The 22595-nt window shown below is 43.1% G+C and overlaps 1 protein-coding gene across 4 annotated transcripts in view; it reads left to right on the top strand.

Annotated features, from left to right (window-relative positions):
• AMFR (autocrine motility factor receptor) overlaps positions 1-21213 on the top strand; it is a 33549-nt gene extending 12336 nt beyond the window's left edge. The window contains exons 5-14 of one of the 4 annotated variants that reach the window (XM_087940501.1): positions 5348-5388; positions 6491-6623; positions 7779-7912; positions 8539-8649; positions 11388-11578; positions 13127-13230; positions 14456-14590; positions 17170-17253; positions 17555-17745; positions 19390-21213. In XM_087940501.1, coding sequence (XP_087796627.1) covers positions 5348-5388; positions 6491-6623; positions 7779-7912; positions 8539-8649; positions 11388-11578; positions 13127-13230; positions 14456-14590; positions 17170-17253; positions 17555-17745; positions 19390-19534 — 1269 coding nt within the window. In that variant the 3' untranslated portion in view covers positions 19535-21213. Of the gene's footprint in view, positions 1-5347; positions 5389-6490; positions 6624-7769; positions 7913-8538; positions 8650-11387; positions 11579-13126; positions 13231-14455; positions 14591-17169; positions 17254-17554; positions 17746-19389 lie in introns of all 4 variants that reach the window. The other 3 variants (XM_087940504.1, XM_087940503.1, XM_087940502.1) reach the window with 3 other exon arrangements.
• Positions 21214-22595: the final 1382 nt, after the last annotated feature.

Below are 22595 nucleotides of genomic sequence, written 5' to 3'. Positions count from 1 at the left end.
GCTATTGCCCTGGGATAGAAGCTGATTTCCAGCCTTTTAAAAAATATATATATATATATATTTATTCAACGTTTGTAAAATTAAAAACATGTATATACATTTTACAGCATTGTTTGAGCAATACACTTGTACTTTCCTTCCGATAGCGTGTTATACATTGTCGTAATAACTCCTTCGTCCTTTTAAACTCTACATATGCATACATATAGTTTATTTACATTTATTTACACGTCACCCTTATTTTCAAAATGTTACTGGGTCATCGGATATCACCATTTCTTTAGCCAGTCGTACCAGGTATCCCATGTTTTGTAATATTCACTGTCTTGATTATCTTTTAGCAGTTCAGTTAGTCTATCCATCTCGGCACATTCATGTATCTTATTGATTATCATGTTTTTGAAGGAGTCGTAGCCAATTTCTAATTTTGAGCAAAACTTATTCTAGCTGCTGTTATAATATGCAGAATCAAGTATTGGTGCTTCTTTTTCATATTTGGTTCTAACCTGGAAATCTGATTTCCAGCCTGTTTGTCCTTGTTTTTATTGTCCTGTCCCATCTGCCAGATGGTCATAGTTCAAAAAAAAAAGGGTGCCCAGGATGAGATGGATCTTTGAGAATGTTTTGAACTTTCTTAAGGAAGCGGGAGCTATAAAGCTCTTCCAAAGAGGGGAGAGGGCCACCCATGATCCTCTGGGCAATGATGCTCACCCTCTGGAGTACTTTCCTATCTGCCCCTGTGCAATTGCAAACCCTATACAGGTGCACTAAGTTAAGATCAATGATGGAACTCAACTGGTTCGCACTGGATCAGGCGAACCGGTAGCAAGGATCTGGCATGGGTCGCAGAACTGGTAGTAAGTTCTGGCTGGCCACGCCCCCAACCTGGTTGCCCTCCCGCCCGATGTTCACTTCACCCTGCCTGCCTGACTTCGCCTTCAGCTCTTCTGAGGCCAGGAAGCTCCCAAAACAGATGGGGGCTGCAATGATTTTCCACTGGACTCAACACTACTGAGCAAGTCACAATCTATGGAGCAGAGCTCAAACTACCAGGGACTGGAATCGTTCGAAGATGTAGTTTGTTTTGAAGAACAGATTGGTCTGCCTTTCCTAACACTGTTTATATAATCAGTTCAGGATTACAGTATTTGCGAGCTAGGAATGTTCCCTTCCCAGCCACTCATGGCTAAGCACAGAGGGCCTATACTTCATAGTTTCAGCACTCATCCTTATTATTATGTAATTATAATTTAAGTTAGTACCCGAAGACCAGTACCAGCATGCCTTAGTCTGTCATTCTTTGAAGAGCTCCCACATTTGACCTACATGTGGTTGGATGGATGGATAGTATGGGATAGGATAGGAAAGGGAAGGAAGGAAGAAGGAGGAGGAGGAGGGGAGGGAGGAGGAGGAGGAGGAGGAGAAGAAGGAGGAAGAAGAAGAAGAGAAGAAGAGAAGAAGAAGAAAGGAAGAGGAGGAAGGAAGGAAGGAAGGAAGGAAGGAAGGAAGGAAGGAAGGAAGGAAGGAAGGAAGGAAGGAAGGAAGGAAGGAAGGAAGGAAGGAAGGGCAATGGCAATAGCACTTAGACTTATATAGTGCTTCACAGTGTTTCAGAGCCCCCTCTAATTGGTTTACAAAGTCAACCTGCCCTCAACAATCTGGCTCCTCATCTTATTAACATCAAGAAGGTTGGGAAGCTGAGTCAACCTTGAGCCGTTCAGAATCTACATAGAAACATAGAAACCAAGTAGCCCTTTGATTCTTTATTTGACGCATATTAAAAAACATTGGGGTTGTCTACATTGGGTTTACAATTTCCAGCGTCTTGTGTTCCAGGAAGTTGGTTCTGCAGGCAGTTAATGCCCCTTAGCTTTACCAAGTGACTAGAGACCTTGTCTATTTTGGCACTTTGGCTTGACTGACGGGACCCATGAAATACCTGTGTCCTTTTGCAGTGACGTCACATTCCTTTCTTGTGTTCGGTATGTCCTTGTGATGACCCTCAGCCCTTTTTTGTGTGGGGGGGGGCATCAGGGTAGGCATGGCAGAGATCCTAAGTAGCAATGGATTGTTCTGAACGGCACTTCATTAAATGTAATCTTATTTTTTAAAGAGGTTTTTGTTAGATACAGACAATCCTTGAATTTACAATAGTTCATTTAGTGACCCTTCAAAGTTACGACAGCACCGAAAGAAAAGGGACTTATGACATTTTCACACTTATGACCATTGCAGCACGCACACACACACACACACACACGGTCACAATTCAGATGCTTGGCAACCGGTTCATATTTATGATGGCTACATTGTCCATGGAAAGCGGGTTATGGGGTCCCCTTTTGCAACCTTCAATGGGGAAGAAAGATTCACTCTAACAACCATGCTACTAACTTAACAATTTCAATCATTCTCTTAACCACTCTGGCAAAAAAGATTGTAAAACAGGACGAACATGGACTGAACAAGTGTCTCGCTTAGCCCCAGAAATTTTGGACTCAATTGTGGTTGTAAGTCGAGGTCTGCCTATAGTTATTTCATTTGTAATTGGATCCTGTCCTTCATAGGATTTGCAAGCTTTTTCCGTTTAGCAGAATTACAAATATTCAGTTTCCTCTTTCACATTACTTAATACAACGGTCATTTTCTGTTACATATTATTCATCCTTTTTTACTTTCTCCACGTAAATAGTCCATGGATTCAGTGTTAGGTTTCTCTCTCAAACACACTGACTGTGATGACCCAAAGGGGTGTGGCACAAAAGCAACACAGCCAGATAATCAGTAGGAGTCCCTTTATTAGCTCCCACTTTGCCCCCAGTGTCCCGGTTACCTTCTGGCTGGAGAAAAAACTCTCCCAGGAAGAGCCTTTGGCTGCAGAGAATCAGGTCCAAAACATGGTCAACAAAAACTGGAACTATAAGTCCAATCAAACTCTAACTATAAGTCCAATCAATCATAAGTCCAATCAAGGCAAAATGAGTTAATTAGGAATTCCAGATGTGAAGGCACAGCAATAACTCCACACGGTTGGGAAGATGCCAGAAAGACGGATAAGCAAAGTCAACACAAGATAAACTCACGTTTTCTCCCAGCAGCTACCACACTCAGCATGCCTTTCTTTTAAACTCTCATTCCCAGGTGTGGCTAATGAAGGGAATCAGGGCCCTTTCCTCCCCTGTAAGCCACGCAACCCCCGTTGCTCTCTTCTCGGTACCTCCCTGCATGCCCTAGGACAAAGGGCCTTCCTCTAAACTCCCTCGCCCTTGCTCTACCTCTCTCCTGCTCTGCCCAGCTGGATGTTGCCTTTCCCCAGTTTCCTCCACAGCCAACAAAGCCACACTCCCACTCCCTGTCAGCTGTTTGTGTTCCTCCTCAGATTCAGACACTGACAAGGGCATGACACTGAATTTAAAAAAAAAAATTCTGCAAACTATCCTGCTGCTGAAAACTAATAAAATCTTGAATTCGTACAGGTATCCTCAACTTACAAGAGCTCATTTAGTGACCCTTCAAACTTACATCATCACTGGAAAAAAGTGATTTGTGACCAATTTTTACACATAGGACCATTGCAGGATCCCCAGGATTACCTGATCAAAATTAGGATGCCGGGCAACTGGTTCCTATTTATGATGGTCGCAGCATCCCTGGGGTCACATGATCCCCTTTTGCGACCTTCTGACAAGCAAGGTCAACGGGGAAGCCAGATTCACTTAACGACCAGGTTACTAATTTAGCAACTCCGTTGATCCACTCAATCAATCAATCAAACATTTATTGTCAATGCAGAACATGTGCACAATGAAATTGAAATTCTGGCCCTGCAAGTCTATCATACTAACAACTGTGTGTTCTGACCCAAACCCTTTTCCAATAAAACAAATATGAACCAAAGGAAACAGAAACCTTTTAATGATTCTTACGAATCCCCAGTTAAAAGGCTGCTGCAAACTACAGTAATTAACTTTGATAAACACAAGCTTCGCCAAAACGGCACGAGGCTGCCAAGAATAACAGATAAGGTAACCTAGAGATATTTTACAACTCAAGAGTCTTCAAATACCAACTAAGATACTACAATGCCCACTAGGCTGAGTTTCAAAATGTCTTTGCTTCCTGTAAAGAACATCCGATCCACAGCTGGCTTTTATCTTCTTGAAGGAGGGGCCATTACCTTGCAGCTTTACTCCCGAGTCGCCCATGCTGCTGCAGCTGGTCTTTCCTTCGAGCAACCCTGCACGCACGCTTTGCACTTGGCAGAGGCTCCTCGGGAACCTCCTCATCGCTGCTGCCAGCCCCCACAATCCCTGAAGGCAGCAGTCTACTCCCTGATGGTCCTGGCCCCTCACCTGAGTCCTCGCTCTCCTCAGCTGTCCGCACCTGCTGCTGGCTAAGCACAACACTGTGGCGAGAAAGTTCGTAAAATGGGGCAGTTCTCTTAGCAACTGTCTCACTTAGCAACAGAAGCGTTGGGCTCAATTGCAGTCGTAAGTCGAGGACTACCCGCATCGCTTGTCATAACTTAAAACTTTTAAGCAGAATTTTCTTTTGAAGCAACTTCAGGTAGCTCTAGATTTACAACCTTTTGTTTAAGCAAGCATTCAACGTTATAGGCCCCGGAGAAAGAGACTTGGGACTGGTCCTCGCATGTACGACCAGCATAGCACCCTGACGTTCATGGGATCGCTTTGCAACTGCCATGTATTTAGGACAAGGGGATCATCATTTGTGACTTTCCCAGCTGGCTTCCGACAAGCAAAGTCAAAGCAGGAAACTGGATTCATGTCATGATCTTACGACTCACTTACCAAACGCAGTGGTTCACTTAACAATGGCGGTGCACGGGTCGTACAGTTGGACATGAGTCACTTAGCAACCTCCCTGCTTAGCAACAGAACTTCTTCATCTTATATATCCGTTTGAGCACTAGAATAAAGGCGTCTTGTCCCTTTTTGTATCCCATAGGGCCTTGTCTGTTTGTCCATTTGTGCTTCCTGCGAGGTATAAATCGATTTTACCCATTTTTTGTAAAATGTTCTCCAAAGTTGTGTATCTTACAAAACAAAGCTACTTTGATATTTTGGGTTTATTTATTTATTTTGTGTGTGTGTGTGTGTGAGTGCAGTGCAAAACAAAACAAAACAAAACAAAATTCTGCACTTCTCCAAGAACAGACATATAGTTTCTGTAACTTAATCTTCTTCTGATCTTGGCCATTGCCAATTGTGGAATGCAGAAGGAACATTTAAACTCGCAGGACTGGAAAAGCCATTTCCTTGTTTTTTTTGTGGTAACCGCTCCAGCCTCGGAGAATGACGGGCGAATTCTTTTTGTCCCTTAACAGTCGCTGCTTGTCACTGTAAGAACTGTGCACGTGATTTTACGGTAAGCACGCTACCCACGACGAACAGGTTGTGTGGCATTCATCTGACCTACAAAAGAGGGTGGTTATTCGATGTTGTTGCTGTTGTTATGGATTGGTTAACTCTTCCCATTTCCTTGCAGACATTTCATTACCCAGCTAGGTGTCATCATCAATGCTAGACTAGAAAGAAGACAACCAAGCTCAGAAATCACCAAGGGCTCTACACTCCTCCTCCTCCTCTCTAGAAACCCACTCCCTTCTAGCACTGATGATGTTACCTAGTTTGGGTCATGAAATGTCCACAAGAAAACAGCCAAGCTCAGAGAGCACCAAGGACCCCACAGTCTTCCTCCTCCTCTCCACCTCCTCTCCCCCTCCTCTTCCTCCTCCTCCCCTTCTCCTCCTCTCTAGCACTGATGGTGTTAACTAGTTGGGTCATGAAATGGCCACAAGAAAACAACCAAGTTTAGAGAGCACCAAGGACTCCACAGTCTTCCTCCTCCTCCTCCTCCTCCCTCCTCCTCCTCCTCCTCCTCCTCCTCCTCCTCCTCCTCCTCCTCCTCCTCCTCCTCCTCCTCCTTCCTCCCCTCCCCTCCCCTCCTCCTCTTCTCCTCCTCTCTAGCACTGATGATGTTAACTAGTTGGGTCATGAAATGGCCACAAGAAAACAACCAAGTTTAGAGAGCACCAAGGACCCCACAGTCTTCTCCTCCTCCTCCCTCCTCCTCCTCCTCCTCTTCCTCCTCCTCCCCTCCTCCTCCTCTCTAGCACTGATGATGTTAACTAGTTGGGTAATGAAACATCTGCAAGAAAACAACCAAGTTTAGAAAGCACCAAGGACCCCACAGTCTTCCTCCTCCTCTCCACCTCCTCTCCCCCCTCCTCTTCCTCCTCCTCCCCTTCTCCTCCTCTCTAGCACTGATGATGTTAACTAGTTGGGTCATGAAACGTCTGCAAGAAAACAAGAGCACCAAGCCCCGCCCCCCCATTTCAACCCTGAGCTACAAATCTCTCTTATTGACATTAGCACCTGTTAGGAGTAAGACAGGCTTTTGCTGCTGTTCCTTTCCCCGTAGAACCGGCAGGGGAAATCAATGCAGGATTTCTCTTTCCTTCACCCAGTTACATCATTCACCTCTGGGATCTGAACCACGAAGGCACCTGGGAGAGCAAAGGCACCTATGTTTATTACACCGATTTCATTATGGAGCTGATGCTGCTGTCCTTGGATTTGATGCATCACATTCACATGCTGGTATAAAGGTTTAATAAAATCATTCCGTGAGTCCAACCTGGGGCAGATGTGACACAGGACCAGCCAACTCGCCGCGGCCAACTTGCCTTGGGACAAGAGTTACACACATGTCAAAAAAATTGTGGAAGAGAATCATAAAAAAATGACAAAGGAGGGATAAAATGAAATGTGAATGACAAGTACTTTGTTTTAGTTATTTCAAATAATTAAACTGAATTGTTGGATTGTCCCGTGTTGAGTTGGCCATAGTGAAGTTGGCTGCGGCGAATTGGTGATGGCGAGTTGATTTGATTCACTTCATAAATGTCTCACTTAGCAACAGTAAATTCGGGCTCAATGGTGGTCATATATCCGGGACTGCCTGTCCTCTTGCACATAGTAGGGCTTCCTCTGTGTTGCTTTGTATACCAGGATGAAAAAGCAAGACTTTTGGGGGGAAGGAGGCTTCCACTAAACCATAATCTGAAAGAGAATCCACAAGCAGTTTGTTTCTGGTAAGGCCACAAAGCCCCCCCAAAATACATATTTTCTTGAAAGTTTTAGACTGAGTGTTGCAGGCTCCAACTGAGAACTGTGTCCTTTTTAAAAATTAGTCTGTAATATAAAAATAGAAAAATATAAAAGGAAATAGGAAAAATAGGAAAGGGGAGAGAAAAGTGTAGGGAAAAGAGGAAAAAGAAAGAAAAGACATTGACTTATGACTCCCTTTGGTGCAGTAGAATAAGATAACGTCAAACGTCAACTTTTTACTTTTACATAATAATATAAACTAGCCGTTTCTATAATAGGAAACCTATCTCATTGGTAAGACCCAAAATCAAAGATTCATTTTCCCCCTCACCTCAAGCATAAAGTCCAGAAACGGTTTCCAAGTAGAAACAAAAATACTGGTATTTTTTGCTTTAATCAGAAAAGTCAATTTAGCCGTCTGTGCCAACTCCCGTCAACTTTTGCAGCCGTTCAATCCACTGCGGGAATCAAAAGTTTCCTTCTATTTTTGTGCATAAAGTATTTGTGTCCTGAATAGGACAAACGTTTCATTGAAGAAGGTCCAGCTGGACATCGTGAAATAATTCTCTTTTCTTTATTTGTGTTCTTTCTCTCGCAACGGTGATTTGCTTTCCTGCTCTTCTTGGGGAAAAATATATTTGGAAGCTGTTTGGCAACATTTGGCTGTCAATGGCCAGTCTGGTGATCTTTATGCAGCTGCGTTACCTGTTCCATGAAGTTCAGCGCAGATTGCGGCGCCATAAGAATTACCTGCGGGTGGTTGGGAACATGGAAGCAAGGTGAGCCTCTTCCTTTAATTCTAGAGCGAGAAATAATGAAACCCCCCAATCTAGGGCCACGTGTGTCTCTTTTGGGGGGGAATTGGGGCGACCTTCACCACAACTGCGAAATAATCACACCACCATACAATATTCTTTATTGGCCAAGTGTGATTAGACATACAAGGAATTTGTCTCTGGTGCATAAGCTCTCAGTGGGTGCACAAGCAACGAACTGATAAATCATAAGATACCAATAGAAAGAGTGCAGAGAAGAGCAGCGGAAACGATTGGAGGACTGGTGGCTAAAACGTATGAGGAACGGTTGCAAGAAGTGGGTATGTCTAGTCTAATGATAAGAAGGATTAGGGGTGACATGATAGCAGTGTCCTAGTATCTCAGGGGTTGCCCCGAAAGAATCAAATAAATTAATAAAGTACAATAGGAAAAAAAAAAAATCTGGAAAATAAATAAATAAATAAATCACCAACTCCCCACCCCCGCCCTGACGACAGACTACTTGCCTTGTGTAGCAAGTGAAATTCTTTCCCCAATTGTGGTCGTAAGTTGGAAACTGCCTGCAGTTTGGGCTCCTACACTGGCAATCTGGCTCACCCTGCAGTCACGTCTCTCTTGGCTTTTCCTAGGTTTGCAGTGGCAACTCCTGAAGAATTGGCCTCCAACAACGATGACTGTGCCATTTGCTGGGATTCCATGCAGGCCGCCCGGAAGCTCCCTTGCGGCCACCTCTTCCATAAGTAAGTCCTGGAGGAGGGACGATGACAATAGGCTCCATGATAGCCATATGTTGAGGTCTACCTATATGGACATCTTATTGGATTGCAGTAAAGCGCTAGGAGTCTTGATGAATTTAGCGGTGTACACTGAATATAAATATATCAGTTTTGCCTAAGGACACTGGTTCCCCTAGATACCTCCAAAATCAGATAGGGGTACCCTGTAAGGGTGGTGTATTTATCTGAACGTTATTTCTTTGCATTTACCAAATACATATTTTGTTACAGTATTTTCTTTTATCTGTTTTGCCCTGGAGTTGGAGCTTGTATTTTATTTTATTTTATGTTTTATATTTTATTTTATTTTATTATTTTATTTTATTTTATTATTTTATTTTTTTACTTTATTTTTTTTTTTTATTATTTAATTTATTTTTTTACTTTATTTTATTTTTTTATTTTTTTGATGTCATAAGACTAAGCAATTATCTGTTTCTCTCTCTTCTATCTCTCTCCCTCTTTTTCTCTCATCTTTTAATCATCTATCTCATCTGTATATCTATCTATCTATCTATCTATCTATCTATCTATCTATCCATCCATCGTCTATCTATGTATCTATCCATCCACCCATCCAAAATCATTTATTGTATTACGTACTTTCACCAAATTTTAAGCATTCTCACCAACAAACCTTGGAAGGTTTTCATATTCTCAACTGAAATCTTACAGAATGTTGATATTTTGTCCTGAAATGTTGCAAGATTTTGTTGTTTTTAATCTGAAATATTCTGAACATTTGGGCAGGAACATTGAGCTGAACTTTGGCCACTTAATAATGTATTTCAGTGGGTCCCCTATTATCAGAGAGAGTTTGGCTTTCTGGGAAGGTTTTGTGTGACTTGGGCCAAAATTGCCATTCCCATCATTGTGTAAACCCAACCTAAGGGTTTGAAGTCAGCAGGAATGTGTGGTTTTGATGGATGCTGCTTCTGTTTTTCCCATTCTGGTCTCAAGGCCGCTTTGTTGTCATTCATTACAAGCTGCGCCATAAATATTTTCCAATGTTTTAAGCAGGAGCTAATAAGATAATTAGCCTCTACGTGCCAGCCTTTGCGTTCCCTTGAGCAGCCTGGACCCACCCCTTCAGACTTGCTTTTCCTTGAACCTTGGAAGGAATTATTTCTTTCCTTGGGAGATGAACTTAACGTAGGAGAAGAGCAGGCAGAGCTGAGGGTGGAGTTAAACAAATCATGAGTCTAGAGTTGATATGTTCTCACAAAGGGTCCGAGGCCATATCTTTTTTATGTTTTTTTATTTTTAATCAACATAGGTGCTTCGTGAATATTGCATTGTCTGAGTCATTTAACTTATACATTCCAATATTAATAATAATGCTAATAATACTAATAATAGTATTTTTACTTATATATAATAATCATCTTTCATTTTTTACTTGTACACAGTAATAATCTTTTATTTTCTAATTACTACTTCTGTTATCTAACCACTGGTAAAACACATCCCATGTTAGGAAGTATTCTGTTTCTTCTTTGTCCTTTATTTTTAGTGTCAATCTATCCATCTTTGCACAGTCTAATATCTTTTTAATTTGCTTTGTATCTGTAAGAGTATCCTCAATCTTCCAATTTTGCACCAATACAATTCTTGCCACTGTAAACACAAGTAATATTAAATATGTATTCCCTCTATTATAGTATTCTGGTATTATATCTAACAACAATATTTTTATTTTTAAATCTATATGTTGCTTCATCAAATTTTCTAGCCACGTGTGTATTTTTGTCCAGAATTTTTTTGCCTTTGGTCCAACTCTTCTTGAATTCCATTGACCCATATTTGGTGCTAGCTTAGTACTGAACTTATTCTTGTGTGTAGACTTGAGCAATACATCTTAACTGGAACATAACATATGGTCTTGATCCTTTGACCCTCACAATTAACAGCAATAGCAATAGCGCTTGGTCTTATATACCACTTTACGGTGCTTTATAGCCCTCTCTAAGCGGTTTACAGAGTCAGCCTCTTGCCCCCAACCATCTGGATCCTCATTTTACCCACCTCGGAAGGATGGAAGGCTGAATCAACCTTGAGCTGGTCAGGATTGAACTCCTGGCAGTGGGCAGAGTTAGCCTGCAGTATTGCATTCTAACCACCATGGTGCTTACCTACCATCTATCTATCTATATTCCATCCATCCATCCATCCATCATTTTCTCTCTTTTTCCCCTTCTCAATTGTCTCTCTGTCTGTCTGTCTGTCTGTCTGTCTATCACAATAGCCCTTAGACTTACATACCGCTTCACAGTGTTTTAACAGCCTTTTCTAAGCAGTTTACAGAGTCAGCCCCTTGCCCCCAACAATCTGGGTCCTCATTTTACCCACCTTGGAAGGGTGGAAGGCTGAGTCAACCTTGAGCTGGTCAGGATTGAACTCCTGGCAGTGGGCAGTCAACCTGCAATGCTGCATTGTAATCACTGCATGCCATGGATGGAAGGAAGGAAAGGAGAGAGGAAGGAAGGAAGGAAGGAAGGAAGGAAGGAAGGAAGGAAGGAAGGAAGGAAGGAAGGAAGGAAGGAAGGAAGGAAGGGCGAGCAATGGCACTTAGTCTTATATACTGCTTCACAGTGCTTTATAACCCCCTCTAAGCAGTTTACAAAGTCAGCCTCTTGCCCTCAACCATTTGGCTCCTCATATTACTCATAAAAATCCATATAAATTTCTCTCTTTATTCTTAGCTCATGCTTGCGCTCCTGGCTCGAACAAGACACTTCCTGCCCTACCTGTAGGATGTCACTGAACATTGCAGACAACCAGCAAGCCCCAGAAGATCACCCCAGAGAGAACCTGGATGGAAACTTGCCCCCTGTGGCAGCAGCCGAAGGAAGACCTCATCTCAACCAGCACAACCACTTCTTCCACTTTGACGGTGAGTTTATTTATTGGAGGGGTCCTTAGTGCTCTCTGAGCTTGGTTTTTTTTCTGGCAGATGTTTCTTGACCCAAATGAGGTAACATCATCAGTTTAATCTGAGTAATGAAACGTCTGAAACGTCTACAGGAAAACAACCAAGCTCAGAGAACCCCAAGAATCTCTCATCTCAATCCTGAGCTATAGGTATTCTTTCTTTCTTTCTTTCTTTCTTTCTTTCTTTCTTTCTTTCTTTCTTTCTTTCTTTCTTTCTTTCTTTCTTTCTTTCTTTCTTTCTTTCTTTTCCTTCCTTCCTTCCTTCCTTCCTTCCTTCCTTCCTTCCTTCCTTCCTTCCTTCCTTTCCTTCCTTCCTTCCTTCCTTCCTTCCTTCCTTCCTTCCTTCCTTCCTTCCTTCCTTCCTTCCTTCCTTTCTTTCTTCCTCTTCCCTGCCTTGAAGTTCACATCTTACTAACAAGATGATTGTGGGTGGCTTAGAATGTAACTTTATTAAAGTTAAAAAGTGCTAAAGCAATTATAATTACAGCAAAAAAGTAAACATTAAAATTAAAAACCAAGATGACCGACAGCCTGGATGCATGAGAATTTTTTCTCTCCCATCACCCAGCCCTAATGTAGTGGGACTTCATCCCAGACCAAGCCAAGGAGCCAGACTTCTGGAAGGTTCGGGGGGTGGGGGGCAGTGGATTTCACCTCTAATGGAAGGATGGGACCATCTACATATATAAAAGTGAAATACCACTCACGCCATCATCACAAAATCTCCAGAACCGTAAAGTTTGACATAAAGTCAAACCACAAAGTCAACCATAAATTTAACATTTGGCACGTATGTTCCTCTTGGCTTCTAGGTGCTCACTAAGAAAGGATTTTTTGAAATGACCATCAGAGCATTAGTATTTCCTATGTTATTATTATTAACACGCTCTGATGCTAAGGAGTTCTACTCCCCCTCCCCACCTGAAGCCTTCCAAAGGCAAAACACAAACAGAGGAGTTTCAGTTTCAGTTTTAGTTTCACAGCACCAAGCAGCTTTAGTACAGCACAGTTGAGCTAAGCCATGCCCAGGCTCCTTGCTGTCTCCTTCTTACTCACACAGCAAATACTGCTTCAGTTTCCAAACAGCTCTAAACTCTCACACACTGACAGGACGTTAGTCAGCTGAATACCGATGGATGCTGGTAGGCAGAGGCACAATTCCCCCCCACCCTTATTTTCCTCCCCCAAAACTAAGCCAGATCACATAGTTTCGTAGCGAAGCACGGGTATACAGCTAGTTTATGATATAAGCATTCTTAGGATGGTTTCATATGCAGGTAATACTCCATGATGTAAAAAGATAGGGAAAAGGTGAAACCTTGACAGACTTTCTAAAGACTCAGCAGAGTTGGGGACAACCATTTTTTTACATTCAATTTCTTGAACATCAACTGGGCTATTACTGAAATAAATGTTGGCACTCCATACATGAACCTATCTGGAAAAACCACAGCAGAGGACCACGAATGGGAAAGGGTCCTTCACAGATCTTCTGATTTCTCTCCTCCAGGGTCTCGCATCGCTAGCTGGCTCCCGAGCTTTTCGGTCGAGGTGATGCATACCACCAACCTCCTCGGGATTGCCCAGGCCAGCAACTCTCAACTCAATGCCATGGTGAGCCCCGCCCCCCGTTTATATTTTGGACACTGTCATTGATGTAAATATATCATTTTGGTAGCATCATCCATTTTGGAGGCCTCCAAACGTTAGCCCCCCTCTTATAGCATAAATGTTTATGAGCTGTAGCCCACTGTGTTAATGGTCCAAGTAGCGAACCCAAAAGAAGTAAATTCGAATCCCCCCAAATATAACTTTTGTGATGACCCAGGGTGTGGCACAAAAGCAACAAAGTCACAAAAATAAGTAAAGTCCCTTTAATACCTCCAACTTGGCCCCCAGCGTCCAGTTATCTTCGGCTGGAGAAAAAACTTTCCCAAGAACAGTTGTTCAAAGGGAAGAAATTCAGTCCGAACCCAAAGTACATATAAATTATAAATAAAAACCAACACAAACCACGCTGCAGCAATTAATGACACAGGGCAGGATAAGGAATTGCAGACTTCAAAAGATAGCGAAACGCACACAGTTGGAAGGACGCCAGAACTCAAATAAGACAAACCAAAATAATTCACGCTTTGCTTCCAGCAAGGAGCTGTGCGCAAACGCCCTCTTTATCCTGTTTTCCCAGCTGCAGCTAATGAAGGAAATCAAGACCTTTTTCTCCCCTGTAACCCACGTTGCTCCCTTATCCGTTCTTCCCTGCATGCCCTAGGATGAAGAGGGGGTGGGCCTGGGTCTGGATCTTCCTGTATTTCCGCAAATACCGGATGTGACGAAACTGGACCATTTTTCAGCCTCCAAAGGCTACAGAGGCTTCCTTCAAGCCGCTGGGAGGCCAAAAAAGGCCCAAAAATCAGCTGGGAGGCACGCGTATGCGCAGTGCAAGTAAGGGGGTGGCGGAGGGGGGATTGTGCGCACATGCGCAGGGCGCGCAGGTCCTCCCATGCGCATTGCCTTCTGGGTGCTGGCAGGCGAGTGAGTGTGCACGAGCGAGCGTGCAATTTTCGGCACAGGAGCCCCCAAAGGTTAGCCACCACTGTCTTAAGTAATGCATGATTCTTCCTCCAGGCTCCTGCTATGTTTCAGAGCGGCCACCGACGACCACACCAAATTCATGCTGCTTCTTCACCCCAAAGTTCCCATGTTCCCCCTTGGTTTTTGTTTTAATAAGCTCAACTTACATTTCTAATTTCTTTAAAAAAAAAGAAAATGCTCATCTGGATGGTTGGAGGTTTTGTTTAATTCCTGAGCAATACACATTTCGGCATGGTTTCCCTAGGCCCACCAGATCCAGGAGATGTTCCCCCAGGTTCCTTACCACCTCATTCTCCAGGACCTGCAGCTGACCCGCTCCGTGGAAATAACGACGGACAATATTTTAGAGGGACGCATCCAGGTGCCTTTCCCAACACAGGTGGGTCCAACACAGTAGACCCTGAACTGGGCAAGATACTTGTGTTCTCCCTCCCTCCCTCCCTCCCTCTCGTCTGTCTGTCTGTCTGTCTGTCTGTCTGTCTATCTATCTACCTACCTACCTACCCATCTATCATCCATCCATCCATCTATCCATCCATCTATCTATCTACCTACCTGTCTACCTATCATCTATCTATATATTTACCTACCTACCCATCATCTATCTACCTATCTATTATCTGTCTGTCTATCTATCTATCTATCTATCTATCTATCTATCTATCTATCTACCATCCATCCATTCATCCATCCATCCATCCATCCATGTATCATGTATCTATTTATCATCCATCTCTTTCATCCATCTCTCTCTCTCTCCTATCATCTGTCTGTTTCTCACTCACTCTCTCGATCATCCATCCGTCCGTCCGTCCGTCCGTCTGTCCATCCAATCTACTCTTCTCTCTTTTTCTAACTTCTGTCTGTCTCTCTGTCTCTCTGTATCTATCTATCTATCTATCTATCTATCTATCTATCTATCTATCTATCTATCTATCTATCTATCTCTATCATCTCTTCTTCATCTATCAGATTACCTATCTATCTACCTAATCTATCTAATCCACTCTTCTCTCTCTTTCCCTCTCAAAAGATATATAATTCAGGAATACTGTATGCATTCTATGCCACAGATATTTTGAAAAATTGGCTGGATTAAAACTGCACCCTCTGAATTCCCAGTTCCTTTTGTAAGGGTTGTCCATGGGAGCTCATCAAAAGTCTGTGTGGTCTACTGCACCCATTTGGAGTTGTTTTGTGTGGTAGTGTATTGTCAAACCTGGGGTGAGTTGTGTGGAGTGTCAGGGTTCTTTTCTACTCCACCTAACCAACTCTGAACATCGTTGGCTTTCATTAAAAGAACAAAGGGTTGGGTTTTTGGAGTAGCATGCAAATTACCTTTTATATTCTACAGTTCAGGGCCTTGCCAAAAAAACAAAAAAAACAAACCCAGTGTATTTCCCATTGTCAAGGACATGAAATTGAATTTGTATGTTAAAGCTTTAAGACAATACATTTGTTGTCAAAAGACACAGGGAGCAAAATCATCACATAACCGCCAGATATTCTTTTCAAAGGAAGATGATTTTGTGGATTGATCTCTTCAGGTTTTGGTGTATCCATGTGTCTTATTTGTTTTAACTTGTTTAACTGGCAGATAGGTGTGTGTAACAACCACACAGAGTTGTGATATAAGGTAATGGTGTGTGGGTTAAGAGATACTGCCTAGGAAATGGCCAGATAAGAGAGGCTGTGCCCTGTAGCTGGATAGTGGATGGAGCAAGTGGCTCAGAAGGGACTTTTGCCAGTTTCTCAGGCTCTAAAGGAGACCGTGGGAGATTTGTACTTTCAGACTTGCATGGTTCTGTTAATGTAGCCTTACAGTAAAATAGGATTGATAATTTGCCTGGTTTCTTGTCTTGTCTACTTGGTAAAGTTGAGTCTTTACAGTTGTAAAGACCACATGGACTTTAGAAGCCCTTCCATGGGCTTATGAGCAATCCTTACAAAAGGAAATAGGAACTCAGAGGATGCAGTTTCCATTCAGCTAATTTTTCAAAATATCTATGGTGCAGAATGCACACAGTATTCCTGAATTATGCCTACGATAGATAGATGGATGGATGGATGGATGGATGGATGGATGGGTGGGTGGATAGATAGATAGTTAGAGTCAGTAGGTAGATAGAGAGAGAGAGAGAAGGATGATATGTAGATAGATGGTAGGTAGGTCCTGTAGATAAATAGATGATAGATGGATGGATAGATAGGGATGATAGGTAGATGGGTAGGTAAGATAGATAGACAGACAGACAGACAGATATAGTTATAAGATGAGAGAGGGAGAGGGAGACAGGTGATAGACAAAAGTCTATCAGCCTTGCAGATTTGATAAATGACAATCTTTATAAACTATACTTTATAGTTTATAAAAATTAATAGTTGCAAACACAAATATTCATTACTTTCCACAACAAGGAAAAAATAGAGATGGTTAAATTGATTGCTTTATTTAAAGCCAAGAAATATATATATATATATATATATATATATATATATATATATATATATATATATATTTCATTTGGAAATCACTTCTGGATTTTGTCCTTGAGATGGGGCAAAAATGAAATAGATTTGGGTTTTTGCTGATTAAATAGTTTTATAGTTATAGAAATGGCTAGTATATATTATTGTGCAAAAGCAAAAATTTGAGGCTGTTACGTCTCTGCCAAAGAAAGTCGGAAGTCAATGTTTTTCTTTTCCCCTTTCCCCTACACTCTCTCGTCTTCCCCTTTTTCCTCCCCTAGTTTCCTATTATTTTCATTTTTCCTTTGTGTTTTCTATTCTGATAAGCTTATAAAATTTGGATTTAAAAAAAAAAATCAGTTGGTATGTCTCATGGCCTTGGAATGGGAGCTTCAGCAAGTTCCATAATACAATTTAAAATGCTTACAAAAAAGGAAGTTTCATATTTTCCAAATCAGTTAATTCTGTTTTTTTTAAAAACATGCACAGCGTTCTGACAGCATCCGACCAGCATTGAACAGTCCTGTCGAAAGGCAGAGTACCAGTCAAGAAGATGCCGAGGAGGACATGGAGGTAATGTGGCAAAAGAAGGGTATCATATAGAGCTGTGGTGGCATAGTGGTTAGTATGCAGTATTTCAGACTAACTCTGCCGACTGCTAGCAGTTCGATTTTCACCAGCTGAAGCCTGACTCAGCCTTCCGCCCTTCTGAGGTGGGTAAAACGAGGACCGAGATTGTTGGGGGCAAGAGGCTGACTCTGTAAAACCGCTTAGAGAGGGCTGGAAAGCACTGTGAAGCGGTATATCCATCCATCCATCCATCCTTTTGTTTCTCTTTCTCTCCCCCCCCTCCTCCTTTCGTCCTGCGTGGCAGACGGAAAGGATCCCACTTGAGCTCAGCTCAAGGCTGGAAGACACGGCGGAGGCAGAGTTGAATGAAATGGAAGCAGAGGCAGCCGAGACGGAGGACTTTGAAGTGAGAGGCAGTCGCTTCTCCAAGTCAGCAGACGAGAGGCAGCGGATGCTGGTTCAGAGGAAGGAAGAGCTGCTGCAGCAAGCACGCAGGTGTGGAGGAGGCTTTGTGCAGTGGAAATATTTCCTGTCCCCTGGTTTCTTCCTCTCTTCCCCTCCCCTCTTCTCTCCTCTCTTCCTTCCTCCCCTCTCCTCTCCTCTCTGTCCTTCCTCCTCTCTTCTCTCCTTTCTTCCTTTCTCCCTTCTTCTCTCCTCTCTTCCTCTCCTCTCCTTTCTTCCTCCCCTCTCTCTCTCCTTTCTTCCTTCCTCCCTCCCCTCTTCTCTCCTTTCTTCCTTCCTTCCTCTCCTCTTCTCTCCTTTCTTCCTTCCTCCCTCCCCTTCTCTCTCCTCTCCTCTCCTTCCTTCCTCCTCTCCCCTCTCCTCTCCTCTCCTTTCTTCCTCCCCTTTTCTCTCCTTTCTTCCTCCTCCCTTCTTCTCTCCTCTCCTACCTTCCTCCCCTCTTCTCTCCTTTCTTCCTTCCTTCCTCTCCTCTCCACCCCTCCCCTCTTCTCTCCTTCCTTGCTTCTTCCCCTCCCCTCTCTCCTCCTACTCCTCTTTTTTCTTCCCCCAATGAGCAGGTACTTCCTTCCTGTTTCCCATGGCTAAGAAGCCCTCCTTGAAAATGTTTGCATAGGGTTTAATAACAATTCCAGAAGTTCAAATGCCTTTCAGGACTGCTCAGGTTCGTTGAGCTACCAAACCAGTTGGATTAGGCTAATTGGAACCCCACTGCCTTTAAAAACACACCCAGGTTCTCTGTTTACTGATTCGGACAGGCTCTTTCCAGCATTTCTTGGGTGTCGTATTTTCGGGTTGCGAAATCTGACTTGATACTGGTGGTCCTTGGCTTACGGCCCAACTTTTCTGTTGTTCAGTGAGACATTTTTTTAAAAGTGAGTTCTGCTCCACTTTACAACTTTTCTTTGTCCTGTTCGTTAAGCGAATCATTGCAGTTGTTAAGTTAGTGATCCTGTTGTTAAGTGAATCTGGCTTCCCCATTGATATTGCTTGTCAGAAGGTTGCAAAAGGATCACATCACACACACACAGTGACACAGCAACAGTCATAAATCTGAACTTGTTGCTCAGCATTTGAATTTTGATCCAAGTGACCATGGGAAGGTCGTGACAATTGTAAGTATGAAAATGGCCACGAATCACTTTCAGTGCCGTTGTAACTTCGAACAGTCGCTAAAGTCAAGGACTACTGGTATTTGCTGACAGATCGATTTAGCGTTGCCAAGAGAAACTTCTGTCAACTCATAAAACATGTTTCTGGGAAACAGGTTCACAGATGACTATAAATTACATATGCCAGAGTTGGCTTGCTGTCAGGATTCCAGCAGTTGTCCTAATTAAATCATGATTCTCGAGCCAAGCTTCAAAAACCTTCAAAGGATTCATTAGAGGCAACATACTGGCACTGCCAGTATGTTCACAGGCTGGGTGTCATCATTCATGTTCTCCAATGAAGTATATTTGTGGGCAAAAACTCTGGTATTTTAGTTACAATCTTTTAAAGATAAAGAGTTGGAATGTACTTTCACTTTCCCCCGCCATTTTCTTTTTTTTTTGGCAACTACTAAAACAGGCCTAGGAATGTTTTATGAGTTGACAACTTCTTCAGCCGAGCAAAGCGTCCGGCAAGCCCAAAACCGATAACTTCTCCATCGTCACGAATCTCTTCCTGTTTTTCCAGGCGTTACCTAAACAAAAGCTTCGATGATCCCACACCGGAGTTTTCCTCCCCGATTGAAGACGCCGCCTCCGACTCCATCACCTTACGACGCAGGATGTTGGCCACGGCCGCAGAGCGAAGATTACAGAAACAGCATCCTTCCTAACGCTTCTGGCCCGCGGTTCCTTCCCCACACGTTAAAAACCCCGATACTGTCCCACTCTCTTCCCGCTGGGATCTCCCCCCACCCCGCCCCAGCTCAGAAAAAAAACAAACAAACCACGGCTCTGATTGACCAGGGATCAGGTTGGGCCACCTCTATGCTCTTGACAAAAAAAAAAGCATGTGATCGCACATAAGTGTTTGGACAGCTGACCACTTCACCTTTCCTTGCGGGTTTATTGATTCCCCCCCCGTGGGCGTTTTCCTTTCTTTTTTTGCGGCGGGGGGTAATTTCTACACCCAGCCACCCACCCCTCTTCGTGAACTTGCTGTGTGTTGCAAGGGGGGGGGAGTGAGGGGGTGTGGGCGTGTTTGTGGACAGTGTGAGTGACAACCCCTTTCTGAGGGGATTTCCTTGTGAAGCTCTTTTTGAGGAGGAGTAGAATATAAGTGAGAAGTGAAGGGTTATTTTTTTTTAAAGAAAAAGAAATTGTCATTCCACCCTCCTGCTCCTCCTCTCCTTCTCCTTCTTTTCCTTCTCCTCCTTCCCCCCTTGTTTTCCTTCTCTCCTCCTCCTTTCCTCCTTCTCCACTCCTCCTTCTTCTTTCCTTTTCTCTCCTCCTCTCCTCTTCCCCTCCTCCTCCTCCTCCTCTTTTCCTCCTCTCCTCCTCCTCCTCCTCCTCCTCCTCCCTTCTATAAGCAAACATACTTGCTGTTTTCGTTTTTTTTCAACCCAAACATATGCATCACTGTTTGGGTAAAAATGATGTTTCTAGATTTTGGGGCGGGGGAAGCAGCGCGTGTTAATTTGCAGGAGTTGCAAATTGCAAAAGTTTAGCTGCAGTTTCTAAAGTGACTCGAAGCCAGACCTTCTCCACCCTTCCGCTCGTGGAAAGTTTTGATTGTCTCCTGGGTTTGCTTTTCCCGAGAGGCTGGCGAGAAAACTCAGTTTTAACCGTGGCCAGCATTAGATAACCCAGAGGATCGGGGGTCACAGTGAAAGCTGTAAGGTGCTTGTTAGCGCAGCATTTCAGTCAAGCGAGCAGGGCGAAGCAAAGAGAATTCAGCTTGGAGGTGAATTGCTGAGAGCCCCTTGCTGACATTCAAAAGGTGACATTTCCTTATGACAGGCGGGGCAGCATGCAAAAATCTATTTTTTTAAGTGTGCATTTTGCAAATAACCTCAGCTTGATAAGATGTACAGGTCCAAAAGACTTGAGGGCTATTTGATAGGTAGTTAGGTCTGTTCCAGCAGTTCTCAACTCCTTCAATTGCTACTAACTCTGTTGGAAGCTTCTTAGGTTTTGGGCTCCATAAATATGTCTACGACGCAAAGCAAGCCATTTTTAAGTGTTTCAGGAGTATCCCTCCTTATCCAGAGGTAGCCCAGTATTAATGGAAAAAAAACAAAACCCCCATACAATTTCTTTCACTGCTAGGTTTTTAGGACGTTTAAAGCCGTATACCGTATAAGAAAACCGGGCAGTGTTTCAAGTGAAAATAATTTATTTCAATATACCCTTTGCAAAGCCTTACTTTTCAATGCTGTTTAAACTTTGGAGGGGGAGGGGAAAAATACAGACTCTTTTGTGGTTCAGTTTTGCTAACAGAACTCAGCTCTTTATTTTTATTGTTTTAAAAAAGGAAAAAAATAAAAAAAAACCTCGGTCAGTGTTGGAAAGATTTCAGTGGTCTTTTTTCTGTCCCCTTTCTCTTCCTTTTGGTACCATTTCACCTCAGGAAAACTTCTGAGCTCTACCCTGTTTCCCCCAAAATACAACCTACCCTGAAAGTAAGTCCTGGCTTGATTTTTTTTTACACATGTGCCCAATATATGCCCTACCCCCCCAAAATAAACCCTAACTAAGATCCTGCCCACTCCAGAATGGAGGGGTAAAAATTAAGCTAGGGTGGAGGTGTGTGTGTGTGTGTGTGTGTGGAGCTACCCTACTACTTACCTTTGCACAGTTGTAGTCAGGCCTCACATACCCCAACACCTGCCTTGCCGGCCTATTTCTTCTTCAGCTAGCAAGGCTTCCCTGAAGGCCTCTGAAACTGTAGGATCGATCCAGATCTCTGTTATTGGCTGCAGAAGCCTTCAGGAAAACCTTGCCAGCTGCAGAAAGAGAAGTTCTTGAAGGCCTCTGACAGCGAAAAGGAAGCCGGAGAGGAAAAAGAGAAGAGAAGGAAGTGTAGAGTAAAGGTGAAAGAAAGGAAGGAATGAAGGAAAGAAAGAAAGAGAGAAAGAAAGAAAAAGAAAAACATTGACCTCCCATTCCTTTCAGCACAGTAGAATAAGATAGTAACATTACAGCCTGAACTGTTTACTTTTACACACTAATACTAGCCATTAGTATAACAACAAACATATCTAATCAACAAAACCCAGAGGAAAGAAGTGGGGTTAGTTAGTGGATGACATCCCCTAAAAATAAGACCTGGTGCCCTTTTTGGTGGCAAAAAAAATTATAAAGGTCTTATTTTCAGGGAAACATGGCACAGGTGAGTGTGTGAACACTCGGCTGCAAAGCTTGTGCCATTGGTCCCTGCTGAGAGTTTCGTTCTTGGCTGAAAGCAAAACATCGTTCTGAATTTCTATTTTCATGTAGTGGCATTCCCCTAGGAAGCAGCAGAGCAGTTCAGCATAAATGACAGGAAGTCCTCGACTTGCGACCACAGTCGAGGCCCACGTGTCTGTTGTTAAGGGAGACATAAGTGAGTTTTGCCCCATTTTACGAACTTTCTTGCCACCGTTGTTAAGCAAATCACTGCGGCTGATAAGTTAGTCACCTGGTTGTTAAGTGAATCGGACTTTGATTTTGCTTGTCCGAAGGTCACAAAAGGGGATCATGTGACCCCAGAAGGCAGCGACCATCATAAATATGAACCAGTTGCATCTGAATTTTGATCACATGATCATAGGGATGCTGCCAAGTTCATTACTGTAAGGCATCCAGAAAGTATCCATGGTATCAATCACTCCGAGACATATTCTCTCCAATTGATTTATTTAGAAACAGATCTGGTATGTCTAAGGCAATTTCCCAAAGTGAAAGTATTTTTGT

The sequence above is a fragment of the Pseudonaja textilis genome, chromosome 11 (assembly GCF_049901715.1).
Source record: "Pseudonaja textilis isolate UNSWEBS1 chromosome 11, rPseTex1.2, whole genome shotgun sequence".
NCBI classification, from domain to species: Eukaryota; Metazoa; Chordata; class Lepidosauria; order Squamata; family Elapidae; genus Pseudonaja; species Pseudonaja textilis.
Note: the sequence above shows the minus strand (reverse complement) of the source record. Positions and strands in the feature narration are given on the sequence as shown.